This window comes from Agelaius tricolor, unplaced genomic scaffold (assembly GCF_023055355.1).
Source record: "Agelaius tricolor isolate 1412-34295 unplaced genomic scaffold, bAgeTri1.0.p SCAF_15, whole genome shotgun sequence".
NCBI lineage: Eukaryota > Metazoa > Chordata > Aves > Passeriformes > Icteridae > Agelaius > Agelaius tricolor.
This window is the reverse complement of record NW_027269275.1, coordinates 20,008,367-20,031,630: the sequence shown is the minus strand read 5'-3', so window position 1 is coordinate 20,031,630 and position 23,264 is coordinate 20,008,367. Positions and strand designations below refer to the sequence as shown.

At 46.0% G+C, this 23,264-nt stretch overlaps 1 protein-coding gene across 3 annotated transcripts in view; it reads right to left on the bottom strand.

Moving 5' to 3' along the window:
- BANP (BTG3 associated nuclear protein) overlaps positions 1-23,264 on the bottom strand; it is a 113,769-nt gene that overhangs the window by 64,701 nt on the left and 25,804 nt on the right. For all 3 annotated transcript variants that reach the window (XM_071440816.1, XM_071440817.1, XM_071440818.1), the window contains exons 5-7: positions 21,826-21,948; positions 19,805-19,980; positions 10,586-10,825 (exon numbers count right to left, since the gene is read on the bottom strand). In XM_071440816.1, coding sequence (XP_071296917.1) covers positions 10,586-10,825; positions 19,805-19,980; positions 21,826-21,948 — 539 coding nt within the window. The remainder of the gene's footprint in view (positions 1-10,585; positions 10,826-19,804; positions 19,981-21,825; positions 21,949-23,264) is intronic.

Here is a 23,264-nt window from a genome sequence, read left to right as displayed (position 1 = left end):
GAGCGTGCTGAGTGCTCCCTACCCACAAATGACTGCAGGCAGGGGAGCCCCAGCTGCCCCATCCCCAGCACCTCCCACTCCCAACCCAGCCAAAAATCAGCATATGGGACATGAGACCTCTCACTTGGGGAAATCCATAGGAGAGAAAAGGCAGGAAGGCTCCAGGGAGAAGGGATTTGAGGGTTTTTGGATCATTTACTCTCCAAAGCTGCATCAAACACTGATATTTTACACAGCACAGCATCCACGAGCCACAGAACAGCACAGGAAAAATCCAGGCAGGAATATAAATCAGCACTTGGAGCAAAAGACAGTGATTTGGAAGATGGATGCCCATAAAACAAGAGTAAAGTACAGGATTTAGATAATTTAAGACTGGCTGAGTGTGTTTTTAGCGATCTTTTCATGAATGGTGCCTCAAAAAAGAAAAAAAGTCCTTATTTTAAAAGAATAAAAACCCAAGTTCGCTTTATTGGGGGAAGGAATCTCATTTCCTTAAGGAAGCTTTCCATAAAAAACACACCAGAGACCTGAAAATAATTCAGTGATTTCAGAAATTGCAGGATTGGGGTGATTTATACAGACAGAGAGATCCTGGCTGCAGCTTGGGAAGCAAAAAGGGCTGCAAAGAGAATTCAGGGAGCCACAGGGGAGAAAAGAGGAAATCAAGGATCAACATTCCAGTCTCAGCAAGGAAAAGCTCAGGAAGAAGGCAAAACCAGGCAAATTCAAGTCAGCTTTAAAAGGCAACAGGTGCAGCAGGGATCAGAGACACAGGGAGAGAGCTGGGGGAGTTCAATTAAAATTAAAATTTAAAAGAGCAAGTCTGAAATAAATCTTTCTCCAGTTTTTCAAGGAAATAAAAACTAGGAAATGCAAAGGAAAAAAAGATTTGATTTGGTACAAACACGGAGGTGGAGACTGAAATGATTCAACACTCCCAAATTTTTGGAGGATCTGCTGTATAATATAAAGAGAAAAAGGGTTGGAGTTTCCTAAAAACCAGGATTAATTATAAACTAAGAAAATCCCAGGAAAACCACATTCCTGAGGAAGTAATCCTCTCTTTCTGGAAGGTCAGAAGTCAAGGAGCAAAAGACAAAACAATCCCCACAGAACATGAAACTGTAAAGAAATCAAATTAAGAACAAATTGAGGAGGAAGAGATCAAAACCAGACAGGAAATATTCCATCCTCATCCCACATTCAGAACCAGCTCCTAAAAACCAAACTCCATGGCAGGAGTTTCATTGGCACACCCTGAGTTTCTGCTGCTCCCCATCCTCCAGGAATCACAGATTTCCTTGGAAATTTCTAAGGTAAATCAGTATTTTCATGGACTTGGCAGAGTTAGGCTCAGGTGGCCCAGAAATTCCTGCTGGTTTTGGTGCATTTGGAAAGATTTGGGAAAGTGCAGCACAGAATCCAACAGCCACATGTATAAAATACAAATATATTTCTATTAAATACAGAATCCAAGCAGATTTTAGGTCACTGCTCCTTCACCTTCCAACTCCCTCTAATTTTTAAAACATAATGGGAAGCACAAGGATGGGGAATTCATCTTTAAGTGATGGACAGAACCCTTTCAAATTGACAAGAACATGATGGATCCTACAAGAAACAAAGGCTCCTGCCTGCTCAGAGAGGAGAAAGGGCTGATGTTTTGGCTCCCAAAATCCATTTTTTCTCAGCAGGGTCCTACATTTGGAGTCTTTCTGATTAAACCAAGAGCACACGACAGCAAAATCTGCTGCTCCAAACACAGAGGGAGCAGAGGAAAAGCTGAAGCACCTCTGGAATTCCTCCTTGAGCCTTCAGGGTTTGCCCTGCCCATATTGAAACCATTGGAGAGCAGGAATTGTTTACTCCTGTGCCAGCTGGGGGATGATCTCCACAGCTGAGAGCCACTTCCCCTGCTCAGTTTGGGATGTTTGGGTTTGGGATGCAGGAGGGGAGGGATGCCAGAGCTTTGGAGGCTGCTCCAGTGTCACATGCCTGGAAAATCCATCCTGGCACCAAAAATTCCCTCTCCAGGACATTGCTCTGATCCACAACGTCCAAAAAGAGACAGGAGGAGCTGCTGGGAACGTGGGGAGAGGGAGGAGGGAAGGCAAACTCAGCCACCAAGTCATTAACTCCAAGTTCATTCATATTTATTTAGGATATTTATCTGAATAATTCATCTTTAACAAGCCACAGATTCAGAGGAGACGTGAAAATTTAAGTTATTTTAAATGCCTTTGTTTTTCGAATTAAAAGAACCCCACCAGAAGTTTTAAAAATGGAAAAAATAATGTTAATTGGGATCTAGAGTCTCCAAATTCCACCAAGGGATCCTGTTCCAGAGCAGGAGAGCTCCTCCACTCAGCCACACCTCAGCACCTCTCTGGAAGAGCAACCAGGCTATTTTTACCTATTTTACAGCAAACAGAACCCGGTTTATTCTGATTTATGGAAGGAGACATCAGCATTCAAATATTGCCATCTAGTGGGGTGTCAAATTCCCAGTGTGGCAGGAAAAGATGGATTTTTATCTGTTTGCTCCATCCCAACTCCCCACAGGACACAGAGAGTGCTCTGAAAGATTCGGGAGCTGCAGGAGCAGGGAGAGGCTGGGGTGAATGAATGAATTAATCCCTGCAGAATTAATTAATCTCTGCATAATTAACTAATCCCTGCAGGAACAGAATATTTGTGATGTTCCTGGAATTCCACACGTTACAGAATTCCCAGAGGGATCCTTGAATCCCTTTCCTGATGGTGACAGATCATCCACAGCTGTTTAATAACCTGAGTCCAATCATTATAAATTAATCAATCAACCCCTATAAGAAAATTATTCTGGACCAAACAGAGGGTTTATAATTTGAAAAGAGAAAAATGTTCTCCACTCCAGCCTTGCTCCAGGACCCAAGTTACACCAGAGTGATGACACTGGACAAATGGCATTTGCTTCTAGTTTTTTCCATAATTAAAAAAAAAAAATCCTACATTTATTCCTATTTTGTCTCCTATTTTGAAAAGAGAAGACAACAGCTGCAGCAGAAACCTTCTCAATGAGACCATCTTCAAAGCTGCCCTTTTCCTCTGTCCCCAGCCCTGAAAGAGCCCTGGGAAAGCTGTTTTTGTGTGCCCAGGCTCAGCACTGTGCTCCTGCCTGTGCAGCAGTGCAGACCTGCTCACTCCAGCACGTACTCGAACCAAGGCTGGCCAAAAGGGAGAAGCACTGAGGGATGGAAGGAGTGTGGAAACAGATGGTCCAAGTGACCTCATACATTCATTTTCTGGTTTCTGGAGAGCCCAGCACTCACCAGTGCCTGACAGCACATCACACACAGTGGAGTTACAGCAGTGGGGACTGACAGCCCCACCACGGCTTTGCCAAGAATGGAAAATTGAATTCCTCGCTTGTCTAACACAAGGACAACAAGAGGAGTGTGAGGAGGAGAGAGAAAACACACAATTTATTTTCTTTCCCCAAAATTGCTGCCTTTTTTTTTTTTTTTTTTCAGTTTATTAACAGGGCCTGGCCAGGAAAATAATTGAAATCAAGAGAAGTGCCCAGGAAAGAAGCAAACTGCAGGCAGCAGCGAGTTCCAGCTGGAAGCAAGGCCAGCACTGATGCCATGGATGAGAACTGTGGGGCTGAGATAAACTCAATGGGTTCTCCCATTATCTTCTTGCCTGGCCTCAAACGAGGTTATCAGTGCCCTGCATGTGGCAGCATTTAATTGATTCCCAAAGCAGCAGCTCTGTGGAGCTGGAGCCAGGCTCGTGCAGCTCTGAGGGACACAGCGTGTGAGAGCAGCAGCAGCAGCACGAGGCCAACAGGAATTAAAGCTCTTCAGACAGGAGAAAAGCCCAACAGAAAGGGTTTCTTTCCCTTCTTGCTTTTTAAAGATGTGCTGAACTCTCAGACTTTGCTCCTGAGGAGGACAGAGCTCTCAGGTTCTGTCCCCAGCAGGTGACACCACCTTCCCAGGAGGGCCAGCCCAGCTGCAGGGGGAGCAGAGCCCCTGGCAAGGCTCAGGGCCCAGGCTGTGACAGCACCGAGCTCAGCAGGACCTGCACCATTCCCCCGGTCTGCCATGGGCACAGTGCTGCAGAACTGGGCAAATCCAGCCCTTCCACCCCAGAGGGAACCTGCCCTCCCCCTGAGCCGTGCTGAGGAGTGTGGGATCTCAGCACATCGTTCCCAATGTCCAGAGATGCCAGGAGAACCCTTGGGGGGGTCTCAAAAATCCTGGAATGTTGCCAAGAGTGCTTGGTGGCTTGATTTTGATCCATCCACAGAAGTAACAAGAGTCTGAGGACAAGAGAATCACTTTAGAGTACAAGGTGTAAAAGAGACACATTTAGAGGGTGAGATATAGACTTTAAGGTTTTTGGTACAGGGGGGTTATGGAGACAAGATGGAGGGATCAGGGTGTGTCTTGTCCTTCTTCTTTCTTCTTCTTGTCTTCCATCTCCTGTGATGATGTTGGCACTTAGAGATTGGTTTATGGTGAAGGTGCACTTGCCAACATGGGTGAAAAGCATTGGGAAATAAAGGTAAATATTGTGTACGTAGATTTTAGTATAAAAAGACATGACCGCCCCGTGGGTGGGCAGAGTGCCTGTGACTGCTTGCAGATCAGACCTCTGTTGGGCAGACAGAAAATTTTGTAGATAAGAAATAATAAACAACCTGAAGACCGAAAAGCTGAAGAGTCCAGACTCGTCCTTTGCATCGCGTGCCACCCAAGAACCGCCCTGCCCGTGTCGGGGCACAGACAGACAGACGGACCCGACAGAGGAGCAGGAGTGTCCCACTGAGCACCTGGAGCAGGGCAGGGTGTCCTGAAGGACAGACTCCATCCAGTCCCTTCCAAAGCACACAGTTCCAGGGCGCTGTGATAACACCACAGGACAGCCTGCAGTCACTCCACATTTCCCAAGAACTGCAGCCCGTGGTATTTAACACTGGGAGAAGAAAATGTTGGCAAAAAGGATTTCCAGGGACCACAGGATTAGCTCATCCAGCAGACACAAACCACAGGACTCCTGTTCAGGCTCCCAGGGCTGGCAAGAGGAGCTCTTATCCTATAGCCTGAGGAACCCTGGGCTGGGGCCAGCAGCTCAGGGATGCTCAGGAAATTGCTGGGGTGAGCTCTGCCACTGCCCCAAACCTCCAGAGCATCCATGGCTGAATCCTGAGGGAGCTGGGGAGGGGCTGGAGCAACAATTACCAACATCCCAATCACAGAAATCCCCACTTTGTGCTGCTGATGAAATGGTAAAGACACAGGACAAAATGCCAGCTTGGATCATTTTTCCTCAGGCTCTCCAGCAGTCTCCAGATGGAATCCAAGGTTTGGATGCACCTCTACAAGGGCTGATGTGCAGGACTGTGGCATGTTGGTGTGACACTTTCAAACCATGGGATGTTACTCAATACTCTGACAGCCAGCCATACTCTGAATATTGTGGGATATTCAGAAAGGAGACACGAGTAGCTCAAAATCATAAACAGGATATGAAAGGAAGGCAAAATATGCCAAAAAAGCATCCAAATATTCGGAAGGAAAGAAGAAAAAGAGGAAAAATTGGTAGAGTTAATAAAAATGCAGTAATAAAAAGGGCTTTTAGAAGTGGGAAAGTGAAAGAATAGAAAACATGGATGATATTCTGTATTTATAGAGCATGTCCTCAGGAATTGCAATGTTTTAGAGCACCTGAAGGAGACAGAAGCTGGAGAGGAATTATTTCCAGGGTTCTGGAGGGGCAGGACACAAGGGATGGCCTCCCACTCCCAGGGACAGGTTAGGTGGGATTTTGGGAAGGAATCATCCCCTGGGAGGGGAGAAGAGGCCCTGGAATGGATTCCCAGAGAATCCCCTGCATCCCTGGAAGTGTCCAAGGCCAGGCTGGACAAGGCTTGGAGCAGCCTGGGACAGTGGGAAGTGTCCCTGCCATGGCAGAGGGTGGCACTGGATCTTTAAAATATAACTATAAATACACATATAACTATAAATATACACATATAACTATAAATACACATACAACTATAAATACACATACAACTATAAATACACATATAACTATAAATACACATATAAATCTGAACATACAAATATAAATACATAAATATAAAATCCAACTATAAAGAATGGCTGCACACAGCCCAAACCACTCCAGGATTCCATGATAAACATCTTAAAAAACAGCACCAGCCTGGACTGTCCCACAAAACATCCTCTGGTGAGAAACATCTGAGCTCAGCTCATCCATGAGAACTTCCTGCCCTTCCTCCAGTATTTGCAAGCAGGATAATCCCCAAGAAGGACAGAAATGTGATCTATTTGTGTTTATCCTGCTGTTATTAAGCTCAGGCTCCCCATGAAAGCTGGAGCAGCAGTGCTGAGCTCCCCACACATTTTCCACGCCACCAGAGGCAGCTCCAAGCAGCCCAACCTGCCTGGGCTGTGGGCAGCAATATTCCTATTTCTATTCCTATTTCTATTCCTATTCCTATTCCTCTTTCTCTCTCCATACATAAACTCATCCCACTGCCATCAATTCCACAGCCAAATGTGGTTCCTATTAAGCAGCCGTGTGTGGGCTGCAGCTCAGAGCTGGTGTGTGGATTTTTGGGAAGCAGAGCCAGTGTTTAATTCCATTTGGCCTCTGCTGAGGACACAAGTCCTTTCAGAGTGTATTAACATCTCTTTCAACTCCTGCAGTAGGAGAAGTGCTCCCATCCCTACTGCAAGAAATGTTTTATAGAGCAGGAGCAGCAAGCTTTGATGAGGGATTTCTTTCTGTGCTGTGTTTTTGTGGCTTAAAAAGTGAAGTTAGTTGGCATTTGAAGCAGAAAATGCATCATTCAGAGTTAAAAATCAGATTTTATCATTGGGTATTCTCAGCTAACACTTTGTTTTATGGTATTTAAAAGACAGGGATGCATTCTGGATGAAATTAAAGGGAAATGGGAAAATTCACTCTATGAGAGTGGAAGCAGATGGGAAAATTCACCCAAATTTTTCAGCACAGTTTCCTCCCCTTTGTGAGCACTGGAGGGTTTAGGTGGGGGATTGAAGCTTTTGAGTTCTTTTTTTTCTCAGCAACAATCCTGTCCCTAACAAGAGAATTATTTCCACGTGCAGAAATCATTCCCTGAGCAACAGATGCTGTCTGGAGCCCAAATAAGAATTGTGGGGTCCAATAACACAAGGGCACAGGTTCCCCCTAATGCAATTCATGAGTTTGGATCTCCTTCCTCCACCCAGCCAGAAATTCTGCATTAAATGTGCAGGTTCTGATCTTCCATCCTGGTGGAATAATTAACCAGAACTGACAAATAAGTGGGAAAATGATTGGTGAAAATCTGCAAAAACCCGTGGGCAGAGCAAGGGGCTTGCACAGAAATAATACACAAAGTTACACACAATAATATATAACATATGTGTATATATATTATAAGTAACTAATCTGATTTAGTTTTGATTTAGTTGCTTTGATTATTTTGAAGAATAAGAATGACTGATGAATTTTCTTTTCTGAGCTTCAGAAATCCCCTCTCCATTTTTTCCAGCATGCCATGGAAAATCATCTTTTCTATTACACCATTTCTTATAACTGCAAAATTCTGAATTTGGGAATCTGTTTTTTCCAACTTGCTCGTGGAAATTGCTGTAAAATCTCCAAAGACCTAAACCTGTATTTTCTGTTAGGCAAAGAAAATTACAACTGAGGATGTTCTTGGATTGTATTTCACCAGCAAAAGTCTCCATTTTTAGCAGGGCTGAGGTAATGAGCTATTTAATGACATAGATTGTGTTTAAATCATTCTGGTTTCTTGCCCAAAAGCTCTCCTCAGTACCACTGCCACCCCACAAGCAAATTCCTACCACAAGTGAAAATTTAGACTTCCAAAGATAAACTTTCCTCTCCTCTTGTGGTAAACCCAGTGCAGAGCATCAAGAATTTTTAATAAACACACAGCTCTTCATTTTCTATACTTTCTGCATATTACACAAAATACTTTCTTATTAAATACAGATTTGCTTGGTGTTTTTCTTATAGAAAAAAAATAAAAGATGGAATATCTTTGCACTGACAAACTGCAAGAAACTTGAAACGAAAGGAAAAACAAAATCCTTTCTATTTCCTTGGGCTCCTCTGGCTGTCACTGGCACAGGCCAGGCTGATGACATTGGATTTTTCATTTCTGGTTGAATTAAGTCATCAAAGCATCATTGGCTGAGAGCAGAAGCAAATCCCACTGTGGGGAGCAGCCCTGAGGGGGTTCCCACACCAGGGACACTCGGGTTTGGGGCGATTTTCTGGGAGAACACCTCAGGGATGAAAAGCAGATGTGTGTGGACAGGGAAGGGGATTTGGGATGGCAGGGCTCTGCCCAGGCAGGGATGGAATCATGGCACACACAAGCTCTGAGCGTGGGCACAATCCCATCCTTGAGAGCTCCACATTCCTCACCAGGCTCTGAATCCAGCTCCACTCCCACTTAATTACTGCCAGTGATGACACATGAGGTTATTAAGTGAAATCATCATTCCTGGACCACTGTTCTCACTGTTACATTTGCTGCTCCATCAAGTTCTCCTGTGTTTTCTTTGCTGGTTGCCACAGGATTCTTTGTCCTTGCTGGTAGCAGATCAACATTTCATTGCCCAAACCAGACTTCTCTGGCCAGATCCACACAGGGTCTATTTTTTCCAGAAATCCCTAGTTTTTTATGGCCTGGCTCCCAAAAGAAAACAACACAGCAGCCAACAGCAGGAAGGAGTGAAGTTGTTTCAGATACCTGGATCCCAAACCATGCTCATATCACCAAAGTCAGACACGGATTGCTGCTCATGATCCGCTGCTCTCACATCTGTGCCATTCCAGACCTTCTCCAGCTGCAGGGATCACTTCCATAATCCAGTATTTTACTTCCATAATCCAGTATTTTCATGGTCAGAATGCCTCACAGAAATGACATAATCCCCAGCTTGAGCTCTTGGTCACATGGACACATTCCTTCCCCATGCTCACATTGGCAAACATCTTCCTCCACAACCAGTTACAAACTGACCCATGTGATTTGTGCTCTCAGATTTGAGGGATGGGAAAAGAACTGCCTGGGAATCGCTTTAACACTGGTGCAAGATCCATTTCTTAGTGTTTCTAAAAGGTTTTAACAAAAATCTATGTTTTAATAGCAACAGCGTTGACACTGATGAGATCAGCAGACAAGAAGGCTTTGGAGATCAGCATTAATTTGAATTGCCATCTCTCTTAAAAATACATATTTAATATGTTTGTAAAAGAAGCCCAAAGTCTTCTGCTTCAGGTAAATAATGAAGCAAAAATTGCCCTAATGCAGCCACCTGAGTGGGTTAGATTTGGTTTTCAACTTCCCCAAAAATGGCCTGAAAACCACTGAAAACAGCAGCAGATAAGAGGAACATGTTTCCTGCCATCACCAAACACCATTCACATTCCCTTCCCTGTAACTATCCCACAGCCACTTCTCCAAACACCACCCCAAATAATCCCTTGCTGACCTCTTCCTAAGCCTTACCTGGAGTTTCAAATTGCCAATTCCACACAAAACTCGCCAGGAGGACAAATTATTCCCACTCCAGATCCACTGATGACTACACAAAATGTGGCTATATCAAGAATCTGGTAACAAGAAGAGCTCCAGGTTTATTAGAATCCAGTTCAAGGATCACTCCTGGGCCTGCCCAGACAGCCCAACAATCCCTGCCTGTCCCTGGGAACGGTGTCCAAACACTCCTGGAGCTCTGGCAGCCTCAGGGCCGTGCCCATTCCCTGACTGCAGTGCTCAACCACCACCTGGCAGAAGAAACTTCTCCCAAAACCCTGGTTATGCTAATTTCTTGGAAATAAAGCACAGGGAACAGACTTGGCTGTCCTCAATGTATTCACTAGCAGTCACCACAGCAGAACACGATGCTCACGTCCAGATTCCTCTTTTCATTTCAAACCAGTGGCTGTGCCTTTGTTCTACATGAAACCACATTTGATTCCTTTTAAATTAACAAATATCGTGCCTTTAACACAAATAATATCAGCTCCATAACAGCTTAAATAATCCAAAGACTGGTGCACATGGAGCAGACAGAAATCCAACAGCGTCCTGCCATTCCTGCTGTGAACCCAGATTTTATGATTCCGAGGTTGCCAACTTTTCCCATCACAATCTCAGCAAGTCTTTTGAAAAAAGAGACATAAACGGGAAGTCAAAAACGACAGTTCAAGACCATGCTGGTCTGAGCACTTGAACAGTACTGAAATTTGTGTTACTAATTATTTCTGCAATATTTACTATACTCACAGCTGGCGATTGCACGGATGTCAGAATTCAGAATAAAAGACTGAGGAATTTCTGGTGAATACCCACCAGCTGAAGTAAACCAGCCCTTTAGGATTTCTTCCTAAAACCCCTAAACCTTCTTCATAAACAAAAGCCACCAGAACATCTCACCACACATCAAACACACTCTTAAAATCTCATTTAACCCCTCCACGTCTGCCTTACCAACACACCAAAGTCCCCGGTTTCACTCACAGCGAATCCCGTAGATCATGAGAGGATCCAGCTGCTTCTTGCCGTGCTTGCCCTGGCCCGAGAGGTTGGAGATGGCCTGGATCTCCCTGTGGAAGAGGTAATCCAGCAGGGTCAGCGCCATCTTCTCGGCCGTGCGGCAGTTGGTGCTGATGTGCAGCATGTCTGCGGGCGTGATGGGGCAGCGCACGCGCATCTCGGGGTTGTTCTCGTCACCCAGCCACGTCCCGTTGGGGTAATCCTCTGAAACACACATGGAGAGAGGCTGGGTGATCCTCTGAAACACACATGGAGACAGGCTGGGTGATCCTCTGAAACACACATGGAAACAGGCTGGGTGATCCTCTGAAACACACATGGAAACAGCTGGGGTAACCCTCTGAAACACACATGGAAACAGGCTGGGGTAACCCTCTGAAACACACATGGAGAGAGGCTGGGTGATCTCTGAAACACACATGGAAACAGGCTGGGGTGATCCTCTGAAACACACATGGAAACAGGCTGGGTGATCCTCTGAAACACACATGGAGAGAGGCTGGGTGATCCTCTGAAACACACATGGAGAGAGGCTGGGTGATCCTCTGAAACACACATGGAAACAGGCTGGGGTAACCCTCTGAAACACACATGGAAACAGGCTGGGTGATCCTCTGAAACACACATGGAAACAGGCTGGGTGATCCTCTGAAACACACATGGAAACAGCTGGGGTAACCCTCTGAAACACACATGGAAACAGGCTGGGGTAACCCTCTGAAACACACATGGAAACAGCTGGGGTAACCCTCTGAAACACACATGGGGCAAGGGTGAGCAGGGAGACAGGCTGGGGAAATCCTCTGAAACACACAGGGGGCAAAGGCTGAGAAAATCCTCTGAAACACACATGGGGCAAGGGTGAGCAGGAGGCAGGCTCAGGACACAGCCAAGATTGCTCAAGTTTGCATCCTCTCCCCCAGTTTGCCTCCTGCTGTCCGTGGGCTTTCCCAGCTGAGCGCAGCAGGATCGTGATGGCGGTCACTGAGAGAAAGAAACCCAAATTCACCCAGCAGTGACCAGAAGTTATTGTTGTTCATGTTCTGACCCACACAGCAACTGGTGAGGCCAGCCCAGGTGTCCAGCTCACTCTCAGAGATCTCTTTTATTGAGAAACCAGGCCCAGTGCTCTCATCCCATAAAAATGAAGGTTACTGCAGCTCTGGGATATTCTCAAAGCACAGCAAATTTCAAGCAATCAACAGCTTTAAACCTTATTTTTCCCCAACCCCAAACCCATGAGATTAAAGCAAAGTTAAGCAAGATTATAGATTTAGGAAATTATAATCAATAGTGAGCACTAACCTGTTTAATCATTTAAAAGGAGTACATCAAGCAATTACAATAATTTAGGATGTAACCAGAGATCCTAAATATAATTTGGGTTTTTCCTCATATTTACTGGCTATATTATTTTCTAAATAATAGTTTCCCAAGGAACAGGCCCAGCAGAAGGATAATTATTCAATCACTAATCATCTTCCCTCTTATTCAAATGTAAGACCATCAGTGCCACAGCTATACCTACCTACACACACACTCAATATATTAAGAAGCTTTTTTATTTCTTTCCCAGTTTGGCAGGGGGAAAAAAGGAACATGAGGGATTTAATTAAATAAATAAATTGAATTCAAAGGAGTATTAGGCCCTCACTTCAATTAACCTGTGCAGACAATGCCAAAAGTTGATGGATTCAAGACTAACCAGAAACTGGAACAGAGCTCAGGACCAACCCTACCTCAAGTGGAGGATGGAACACACAGCCAAGGATGAGACTCCCATTGCAGACATAAACCAAACCTCCAGAATTCCTCACACTGCTAATTGGAGCAGGGTAGGAAACACTCCAGCAATATTTCAGTGTCCACTGACATGGACCATTTGGGTTTGATTTCCATGTTTGCTCAACTGTGGAGTAAAACAAGGTTTGCTGACTGAGGGGTCACTCAGCCCTTCCACAGAGAGCTTCCCAGTAATTTATTGTGAACAGCATTCAGCTACAATTACTTTAATGACTTTTCTTTCATTAAGTGGTCTTACAGCAGAGTTTTGTATGTAGACAAAAATAAACACAATAAACCAGTTCCTGGTTTCCATAACCCTGCCAGTCCCCCAAGGAGGTGACAGAGCTCAGGTCAAACAGCGTTTCCTTTTCACACCGAGCAGCACCCACAGCAAGCAGCATCTGCATATCCAAATCCTGCCCTGGGCTTTATCAGACTACAAGCCAGAAGAACTCAATAAAATAGGACATAAAAGCAACTCCAAACACTCCAAGCTGCTTTTCCAGCACGACCTTTGGGTTGAGTCACCCCACATGTCAGGGCCAAGTTCGCAGGCTGAGTAACGACAGGATGAGGCAAACGTTGGGTTGTGCAATCCTGATTTATCACTGAGAGCAGCAGATTATCAGCACGAGCACAGCCACACTACCAGGGAATGGCTTGGGCTGGAAGGGACCTCAGAATTCATCTCCTCCACCCCTGCCATGGGCAGGAACACTTTCCACTGTCCCAGGCTGCTCCCAGCCCTGTCCAGCCCGGCCTTGGGCACTGCCAGGGATGCAGGGGCAGCCACAGCTGCTCTGGGCACCCTTGGCCTCCCCACAGGGAAGAATTTCTTCCTTATGTTCAGTAACTTGCAAGGAAAACTATTTATTATTGACATATGTAGCAACTCATCCCTCAAATTTTTTTCCTGCTGAAATCAGAACTTCATGCCCTATCCTGAATATATTTTTATACACTTGCAAAATGTTTGTATTTTTTTGCCTTAATTGGATCCTTTCTTTTTTTATCCTGAGCCAGGATAGGTCACACTGGCTGCTTTCTGCTCCCAGTACCAGGTGCCATCTGAAAAATAAAGTGGTTTGGATGAGTTGTGCCTTGTTTTGCATGCCACTGTGTCTGGCCTCACCACAAGTCTGGTTACCATTATCAGGGAAAACAACAGGCTGTTCCTCAAGATAAATGGACTGGGTTAGAAAAATTTGGGCAGATCTGGCGAAGGAAAAACATCTCTGGATCAATGTGTATGTTTTTCAAAGAAATTCTAGGAAGCCTGAATAAATTATCCTCCAGCCTATCACAGCCTTGCTGCCTTACAGCTCACAGGATTGCTGTTGGATATAGGAATTTTTATTCCTTATGGAACACCTTTTGCCTGCAGACTTTTTTAACAAACGTTGTTAACCTACACGAAGCAAAGATTTTGTTCAATTTGCAAAATCCTCTCTTTTTTCTGCTGGCACAGAGTCCAGAACATACTGTTTTTACCACATGCAACTGTTCTTTTATTGCTCCCAGCCTGGAAAAAAAGACATTATCTTGTTATTCTGACCTATGACCACAATCCCCCCACTAAATTATCTCTTGCATTTTCCTCCTCCTTTCAAACAGAAAGGGAATTTATTTTATAACCATTTTGCATTAAGCATGACTGAAGTTAACCATGAATCCACTGCAGCTCTGTGAGGGCACAAAAGCTGAATTATTCCTTATTTTAGATCAAAATCATTCCTGCCAGGCTGCCAACACATCCAGCACTTTGCAGGGAGCAAACACAGAACTGGCACCCAAAAATCTGCTGGAAAGAGGAAACCCAGGGCCAGTTCTGAGTGAGGCACAAACACCCTGAGCTGTGGTGTGAGCTGGAGGAGAATGGATAAGGCAGGAGAAAACAGATTGGGAATTGGGTGGAAATTCCCTCTGAGCAATTAAATACATAAACAGTATTGACTAAATCTGGATCATTGGAAGCTCCCAGCACTGAAACATCCTTTAAGGCATGTGGAATGGCTCTTGAGGTGCATTATCAGGCTTTAGAGGTGATATCTGGGTGGGATAGGTTATTTAGTGCATGCATGTAAAAGGCAGACTCCACCCCCCAGCACTGCACAGCCATACCCTGCTGCTGCTGCTGCTCCTTAAAGGTGTCCAAAAACTCAGCCAGTGTCAGCTGGGGAGGAAGGGAACACTCAGAGAACTCCCTTCCCTTCAGCTCAGTGAGAACACTCAGAGAACTCCCTTCCCTTCAGCTCAGTGAGAACACTCAGAGAACTCCCTTCCCTTCAGCTCAGTGAGAACACTCAGAGAACTCCCTTCCCTTCAGCTCAGTGAGAACACTCAGAGAACTCCCTTCCCTTCAGCTCAGTGAGAACACTCAGAGAACTCCCTTCCCTTCAGCTCAGTGAAGCACAACTGCACACACTCACCTGGAGCTCAGCTCTTCACACACCTTCTCATTTTGCCCTAGTTTTCTTTCTTTAATTAATTAACTGAGGAAGAACTCCATTCCCTGGAGGGTGGCAGAGCCCTGGCACAGCTGCCCAGGGACAATGTGGGGTGTCCTCCTCTGGCCACATCCCAAACCCACCTGGATGTGTCCCTGCCTGGGACTGGGTGATCTCCAGAGCTCCCTTCCAACCATTCCCTGATTCTGTGAATTTTCCTGAGGACCCTGCTGCCCTTTCAGGGGAAAGGAGCTTCCTTGCCCTTTTTTACACCAAATATCAGATCACCTCTGCTCATTTCTCCTCCCAGTGCAGAAAGCCCTGCCAGCTTTATCAGAGTCCCTCTCTGCACTCCCAGCCCCATTTCCCCCCACACCAATTTCTAGTTCCTCTCCATTGTTCCCCTTTTTTCAACATCACAAAATTTGCCTTTATCTCCATTCTACTGAACCCAGTTTGCTTTCCAGTGCTGGTTTTGACTCTTTTTTGCTGCATTTCTTTTATCTCCCAGCACAGCTGACCATCCATCCCTGTTTGGGACGTGCTGCCACGCAAACAAGGAATTCTCTGGGAACAGGAGGAGCCAGTGTGGGGTCAGCAGCAAAAAAAAGCCCTGTCAAGAGAACAAAAACCAGACAGGGGCTGCTCTGGCCGTGCTCTCCCACCCAGGGAAGTGACAGACACTGAGCTGTTCCATTTTTCCATTGGGATAGGCTCCCCTGGTCTGACATGAGCTTGAAAGCAAAGCCAGGCTCTGCTCTAACCCCAGGAGCTGTCAGTCATTCCTTTAAAACTAGGGAAAACAAAAGGAAACACCTGCCCACAGAAATACTGGAATTAACATGTTCCATCACTCCAAGAAGTTGTGTTTATTTTACTCTCAAGGCTGGGTGCAAAGTTGGCAGTGGCAGCAAAAGACTGGTAGGTGCAGAGAGGCAGAAAGATGAATTAATCTTTAAAAAATTAAAATAAACCCCAAAAAAACAAATCCTAACTTACAAAAATAAACCTTCATTTCTAGAGAAATTAAATAATGTTTTGGCTGATGTATAGAAGATTCAACATCAGCATCATGTGGAGGGTTGGAACGAGATGAGCTTCAAGGTCCCTTCCAAGCAAAACCATTCCATGATTCTGTGATCTTTTAATGAGCTCCTGTCAATTAGCAGAAGTTCACAGGGGCAGTGATTAATTGGCAGAGACTCCAGAGCACTGACTTTATTAATTAAAAATCATTAAGTCTGTGGAAGGGAGGGACAACCAGGCTGTAACTTCACCTCCAGATGCAGCAGTGGAATTGAAAGCTGTGCTAAAAGAAAGGTTAAAGAGCTCTAAAGTCACATTCAGCACAACCTCCTCCAGCACAAAATGCAGCTCAGACACTGGGAATTGTGCCTGAGGAACAGCCTGGGCACAGAACTGGAGTTTTTCACTCAACTGTTCTAGTGGGGGGAAAGAAAGGTTTCATTTCCTTGTGAATATCAAAGAAAAATAATGGAAGAGTTTGGGTGAAGGGACATTGGAGATTGTCCAATTCCAGCCCTGACACCTCCCACCATCCCAGGATGCTCCAAGCCCTGTCCAACCTGGCCTGGGACACTTCAGGGATGGGGCAGCCACAGAAAATCACATTTACTGATTTCTTATGAGTTTTCTCTGGGAAATCCATTCCAGGGACCCCCATTCCAGGGCCTCCCCAGCCTCACAGGGAGGAATTCCTTCCCAGTATCCCACCTAACACTGCCCTGTTTCAGAGCAAACCCAGAAGAATTTGTGCTCCAGGTAAATATTCCACAAAGGCTGAGGCTGAAGGAGACCCAGTCCCAGCTCACTCCCTGTGGATCCAGGAGCAGGAGGAATTTTGGGAACAGCCCCTGCACTCACAGGTTCTTCAGCCTCAGCACAACATCAGTGAGGCATCATTCATTTGTTAAGAATAAGGCTCAGTTTTGGTGAAATCCAAGAGAGATTCCCTTACTTTATGACTCATGGAAGGATGTGATCAGATTAAAAGTTAAGATAAAAAAAGATCCAAAAAACCCTCAGAGAATTAAAACCCATAGACTCAAAGGGCTTTTTTAAAACCTTGGAAAATGTGTTTCACATCAGAAAATCAGATTTCTAATGTGGATTTTGCCCTTTTTTCCTTGTTTAGTATATCTTTGTTAGATTTGGGTGGAGATGGGCCAGCGTTAACTGCAAATATCCTTGTGGCAGACACCTGCAAGAAACTTGTTCATCTGCTGGCTCCCAATAATTGAAGAAAAACCCCAAAGCAATTCAATTTTTATAATTTTCTTTGGCTTTCACCAGTCCTCATCAGTGTCTCCACATCAGCAGCACATCATTGTGTTTTAGGGTACAAAAGGTTCACTCCTGCCCTGCTCCAGCTCCTCTCACTGTCTGTGCCTGTCCTGAGCAGCTTGGCAGGAAAGAGCTCCAAGTGCTCATCCCACGGGTGAGATCTGAGCCTGCCTGAGCTGGAAAATCCTGTGCACAGATAAGTCTGGGACACAGAGCTGCCTGGATTCCCACTTGGAAAGCAAATCCTGAGTGCTGCTTAATGCTGCCATTATCAAATGACTGCTTCAGATGCCAAGTTGAGGAGACAAGATGTGACTGAGGAGTTTTCTCTGGAAAAAACATCAGTCATCCCTTAATTAACACCCAGTCTCCCCTTATCTGCTCCAAAAATACATAGTCACATTTCCAGCCTGGGGCTCTCTGCATGAGAAACAGGAGGGACAGGACACAGGGAATGGTTTCACACCAGGGTTACATGGGATATTGGGAAGGAATTCCTCCCTGTGAGGCTGGGGAGGCCCTGGAATGGATTTCCCAGAGCAGCTGAGGTTGCCCCATCCCTGGAGGTGCCCAAGGCCAGGCTGGACAGGGCTGGGAGCAGCAGTGGAAGGTGTCAGGGCTGGAACTGGATGGGCTTTAAGGTCCCTTCCCACCCAAATCATTCCATGATCCCACGTCTTCAGAGCCATGAAGGCCCAAAGAATTGATTCACAAATGAAGTTCTGTGCAAGGAGGGCACTAAGGACCAGCTGCAGCATTCAGAATCTTCAGAACTTTCAAAATGCACAAGAACTCTGGAAAGCACAGGAAAAGAGTCTCAAAAGAACTGAACAGAGCAAACTTTTTCTGCTCTTACCACCCTGAAGGTGTAAGGGCAGTGTGTGAAAAGTGAAGAGGAAAATAACACTGGGCCAATTACATCCATCCCATGCAACCATTATAAAATAAACCATTACAAAAAAATAAACCTCTATAAAACAAAACACTACAAAAGACATTTCCTCATGTTTAGTGTATAACACTTAATGGCTCTCCTGGTCCAAAGGTGTGTCAGTGAAACTAAAAAAGCTCTTCCTGTGCTCCTTGCTCTGCACAAGACACTGAACTGTACAAAGCTCATTGTTTTTAAGCCTAATTAGAATGTTCACAATTAAATAAAAGCAGTGCTGTGTTTGAGTGAGAAGATGCTGCACTCCAGAACTCCCAGTAAGAACACAAGCATGCCAAAATTAACTGGATTTTAAAAAACACATGGATTGAAGTCACAGTGTTCAGTCAGCAAAAAACCAGCCTTGTTCTACACCATTACTGGAACTGGGCTCAAAGCTTCTGAATCATTATTTTTTAGGGATAGAAAGGCAATAACACTAATTTTTAAATGATCACAATCACATGAAAGCCAGCAGAGAGCAATGAGTGCCTTTACAGAAATCCATTCCCTAAATCCTGGAAATATCCACAGCTCAATGTCAGACAAACTCAACTCTAAGCACAGTTCAGTTGTGCTTTCCAGAGCCAGGATGACAGAGAGGAGCTGTCCTGAACATCTGGTGTTTGGTCTCAGTCCTGGGCTGGATCTCCATCCTGGTTTTACCTCTGCACACCTCAGAGTCACCTGGAATTCTGCCCCAGCTGATGAAAGCCAAGGGCTGCTGTGACTTTGCCTCTCCCTGCACACCAGCCCTGTTATTCTCCATCTTTTCCTTTATTAATAATTGAATTTGTGCCACCCTGCAGGTAAAGTCACTTAGCAATTCCATCCCGTGCAAGGGCAAGGGCAGGTGGAGGAGGGTCACTGATCTGATCCTCAAAGCATTCATCAATCTCAGAGATTTTGAATGGATGAGTGTTCCAGAGGTCTGAGGGAAATCAGATCTGCAGACATTAATGGATTAGGTGTTTCTTCAGAATTTACATGCACATCAATGGGTCAAACATCACATTTGTCTGTGCAAATCTGTGCCACACCAAGGCAGAAAGGGAATTACACAACAAACATCTTCCTGGTGCTGGCAGCTTTGCTCCTGGCATAGCTCACAGAGCAATATAAATTCTGGAATCACTGAGGCTGGAAAAAACCTCCAGGATAAGAGTCCAAGCTGTGCCCAGTCCCCACCTTGTCCCCAGCCCAGAGCACCGAGTGCCACCTCAGGAATTGCTGGGACACCTGCAGGGATGGGCACTGCAACCCTCCCTGGGCAGCTCCAATCCCTGACCCCCCTTTCCATGGGGAAATTCCTGCTGATGTCCGACCTGAGCCTGCCCTGGCCCAGCCTGAGGCCGCTCCCTCTGCTCCTGTCCCTGTTCCCTGGAGAACAGCCCAACTCCCTGGCCAGGCTCTTGCATTGCCCAAGGTGCAGCCTTTGAAGGCCTTTTAATAAATCCCTACTTTATTCCTTTAACACTGTCCAGCCTCTGTCCTAGGCAGCCTCTCAAGGCATCGTTGCTTTCTCAAGACACCTGAGGGCTCTGCAGCCTCACACGAGGCCTCACTCTGGGGCCTTTAGGACGTCAGGCCTAAACACCACCAGGACTGTGCTAAATTACCAGACCTAAGGAATTACAAGTATGCACACTACGAGTACTGAGGATACATAAAATGTACATTAAAAAAAAAGGCAAAATCTCCCCTTGGCAGCCCACGTACCTTCGGAGTTGAGGGTGATGAGGGTGACGTTGTTGCCGATGCTCTGGCTGCCCACCTGGCCGCTGTTGGACACCGAGTCGCTGGCCTCGGAGCCGCTCTCGCCGTCCTCGTTGTGGCTGTCGTCATGCCCGGGCACCTTCACCACGATGGTGTTCTGCCGGCGGCCCGGCACCGCGCTGTGGGCAAGGAACACGGGTCACCTCCAGAGAACAGCCCTCAGAAGGAACGTGAGCATGGAATGTCCAAATTCCAGCAGCACTCAGTTCAGCTCATGGCCCTGCACCTCATTGTGAGGGACAACACAGGTCACCTCAAGGGAACGACCCCTCAGAAGGAACGTGAGCATGGAATATCCAAATTCCAGAGTTACTCAGTTCAGCTTGTGGCCCTGCACATCGTTGTGAGGGCCAACACAGGTCACCTCAAGGGAACAGCCCCTCAGAAGGAACATGATCATGGAATGTCCAAATTCCAGCGCCACTCAGTTCAGGTCATGGCCCTGCACGTCATTGTGAGGGCCTAGACAGGTCATCTGGAGGGAACAGCACCTCAGAAGGAACGTGAGCACGGAATATCCAAATTCCAGAGTTACTCAGTTCAGCTTGTGGCCCTGCACGTCATTGTGAGGGCCAACACAGGTCACCTGGAGGGAACAGCCCCGCAGCACAAATGTGAGCATGGAATATCCAAATTCCAGCGTCACTCAGTTCAGCTCATGGCCCTGCACGTCATTGTGAGGGCCAACACAGCTCACCTCAAGGGAACAGCGCCTCAGAAGGAATGTGAGCATGGAATATCCAAATTCCAGCACCACTCAGTTCAGGTCATGGCCCTGCACGTCACTGTGAGGGCCAACACAGGTCACCTCAAGGGAACAGCGCCTCAGAAGGAATGTGAGCACGGAATATCCAAATTCCAGAGTTACTCAGTTCAGCTCATGGCCCTGCACATTCTTGTGAGGTCAGCTCCAGAGAACAGCCCCTCAGCATAAATGTGAGCAAGGAATATCCAAATTGAAACGTTACTGAATTCAGCCTGTGAGGACCAACGCAGGTTACCTCCAGAGAACAACCCCTCAGAAGGAACGTGAGCATGGAATATCCAGATTCCAGTGTCACTCAGTCCAGCTCATGGCCCCACACATTGTTGTGAGGGAATTAAAAGCACTAATTGACAAAACAAATGTGTTGGATAAAATCAGCTCCTTTAAATCACTCTGCTCCTGTAGAACTGGGAGCCATCCAGCAGAATAAAAATCACACAAGATCACCAGGTTGGAAGAGACCTTAAAGATCATCAAGTCCAACCCATGCCCTAACACCACCTCAACTAAACCATGGCACCCAGTGCCACATCCAGTCTCTTTTTAAACACATCCAGGGATGGTGACTCCACCACCTCCTCAGGCAGATGATCCAATACTTTACCACTCTTTCAGTAAAATACTTTCTCCTAACACCCAACCTAAATTTCCCTTTGTGCAGGTTAAGACTGTGCCCTTTGGGTCACACGTAGCAGAAGGAATAAAAAAATCTTAGGTATCAACTTCCTACATCTGCCTCAATGGAAAAGTCTAGGCCCCATGTGCAAAACAAAAGAAATATCCCAGTAATTTATAAAAATATATTAATTACGACCATTTTCCACCCAGAATCGCCAGGTCTGCTTGTTTAAAATTCACTTTAGATAGTCCAAGTTTTGCTTGGACTGCATATTCCTCCTTCAGCTGGTTAAATACAGGATTTTGGCCTGTTCCCAAGGGATTGTGCATCCATGTAAAAATCCACAGCTATAGGAAACCCCTCTTTAACTTAACCCAGAGATAATCCCAGCTCCTCCAGGATGTTCTCTCCCACCAAGGGGGAAGCAAGAGAACCTATCCAAGCCCAGGTTCAATCTTTCCCCCATTATTACCTCAAGGATTCCTCATTTTTCCCTTTAAATGGAAGGGAAAAACTGGCCTTTGAGACTGGCCCTGGCCAGGGAGGGAAGGAGGGAGGGTTCCAGGGGATGGCACTCACTTGCTGAGGATGTTCTCCAGGGAATCTGCTGCTCTGCTCAGAGGCTCCTCCTGCCCCACCATCTTGGCCACGATGGAGTTCTGCCGGTCGTTGTTGAGGATCACCGTGGTCTGAGGGACAACACTGCAGAAACAAATAATCACAGAGGGAACAGGAATGTAAAGGAGCAAAGCTTATAAATAATCCATGAAGAGGGTTTGGGTTTGAGTAATCCAGGGAGGGTCTGGGCCTCGTCCCTCTCCCGGCACCGCTGACGCCGGCAATCCATCGAGGCTGACACCGGCACCACCTCGAGCACTCTGATTTTCCCAGAGGATGGATGGCTCCTATGGAATTATATAAAAGTCCACGACCCCTGGGGAAGCAAGAAGGAATTCATCAATTCAGGACACACAGGGGGAAGTGTGTAAATCACAGCTCCACCAAATTCTTTCTGGGAGAATCTGAGTGGTTGCAGAGGTACTGTGGCAAATTTACAAGGTAATGCATCAGTTTCAGTAGGATAATTCTTAGGAAAAGAGAATTTGAAAGGATTTATTGCAAAAGTGGACAATGAGCATGGTTAAAGGGCATGTGCTGTCCTCCAGGGTGGGGAGATGAGCAGCACAAGAAGCATCAGAGCAAACAGGACCAGACTGTAACCGAATAAAAACAAAACTAAACTACTTCTTGTGTGGATTTCACACATTAAAAAGCCTAAATCCAAACACCAAAATCATTTCATGTGTGAGAAACCAGAAAAAGCTTCTCTTATCACTCCTGATGAGAATGGAGAAGGAAAACTTGAGACAGGCTAAATTGACACTGGAGTACAAAAGGAAATATGGAACAAACAACTGTCTCCACATGCAGCTGGGCACCTGAGCTGTTGGCAGGGATTATTCACATTACTGCCACACCACACTCAATATTCCCAGGTGTGGATTTCAGACTTAAACTGTTCCTGCTGTGCTCAGGGAGAATTGAGGCTGAGAAATGTTGGTTTAGTTCCCCTTTGCTCTCCCCACAGTAAACAGCTTGTTCTTGTTGTCACTGCTCCAACATCCCAAACGTGACTGGGGGTCATTTATTTTCCCCTGGCTAATTACTGAAACACAAATTAAGCCAATTTGGTGATAGCAAGTGCATTTCCTTCAGCTGCAGCAGAGCACACACTTGAACATTCTCATGTCTGTGTAAGCCTCAAGTGCCAAATTATCCATCATCAAGGAAAGATAAGGCCCTGTCATGGAGCTGAGGATGAATGGATCCCAATTTTGGCACCAACAAAATGCTTGACCCCGGATTTTTTGGCTCCAAAAGCCCCAGGCTGCAATGCCCTGCCTCCCCCTGCCAGGGACTGCCTGTGCTGCTGGGATTCCTCAGGGACCCCTGGCTGCAGAGCTGGGCAGGCTCTGGGGGATTTGGGCTCATCCCAGGCAAGGGCAGGCTCTGCCAGA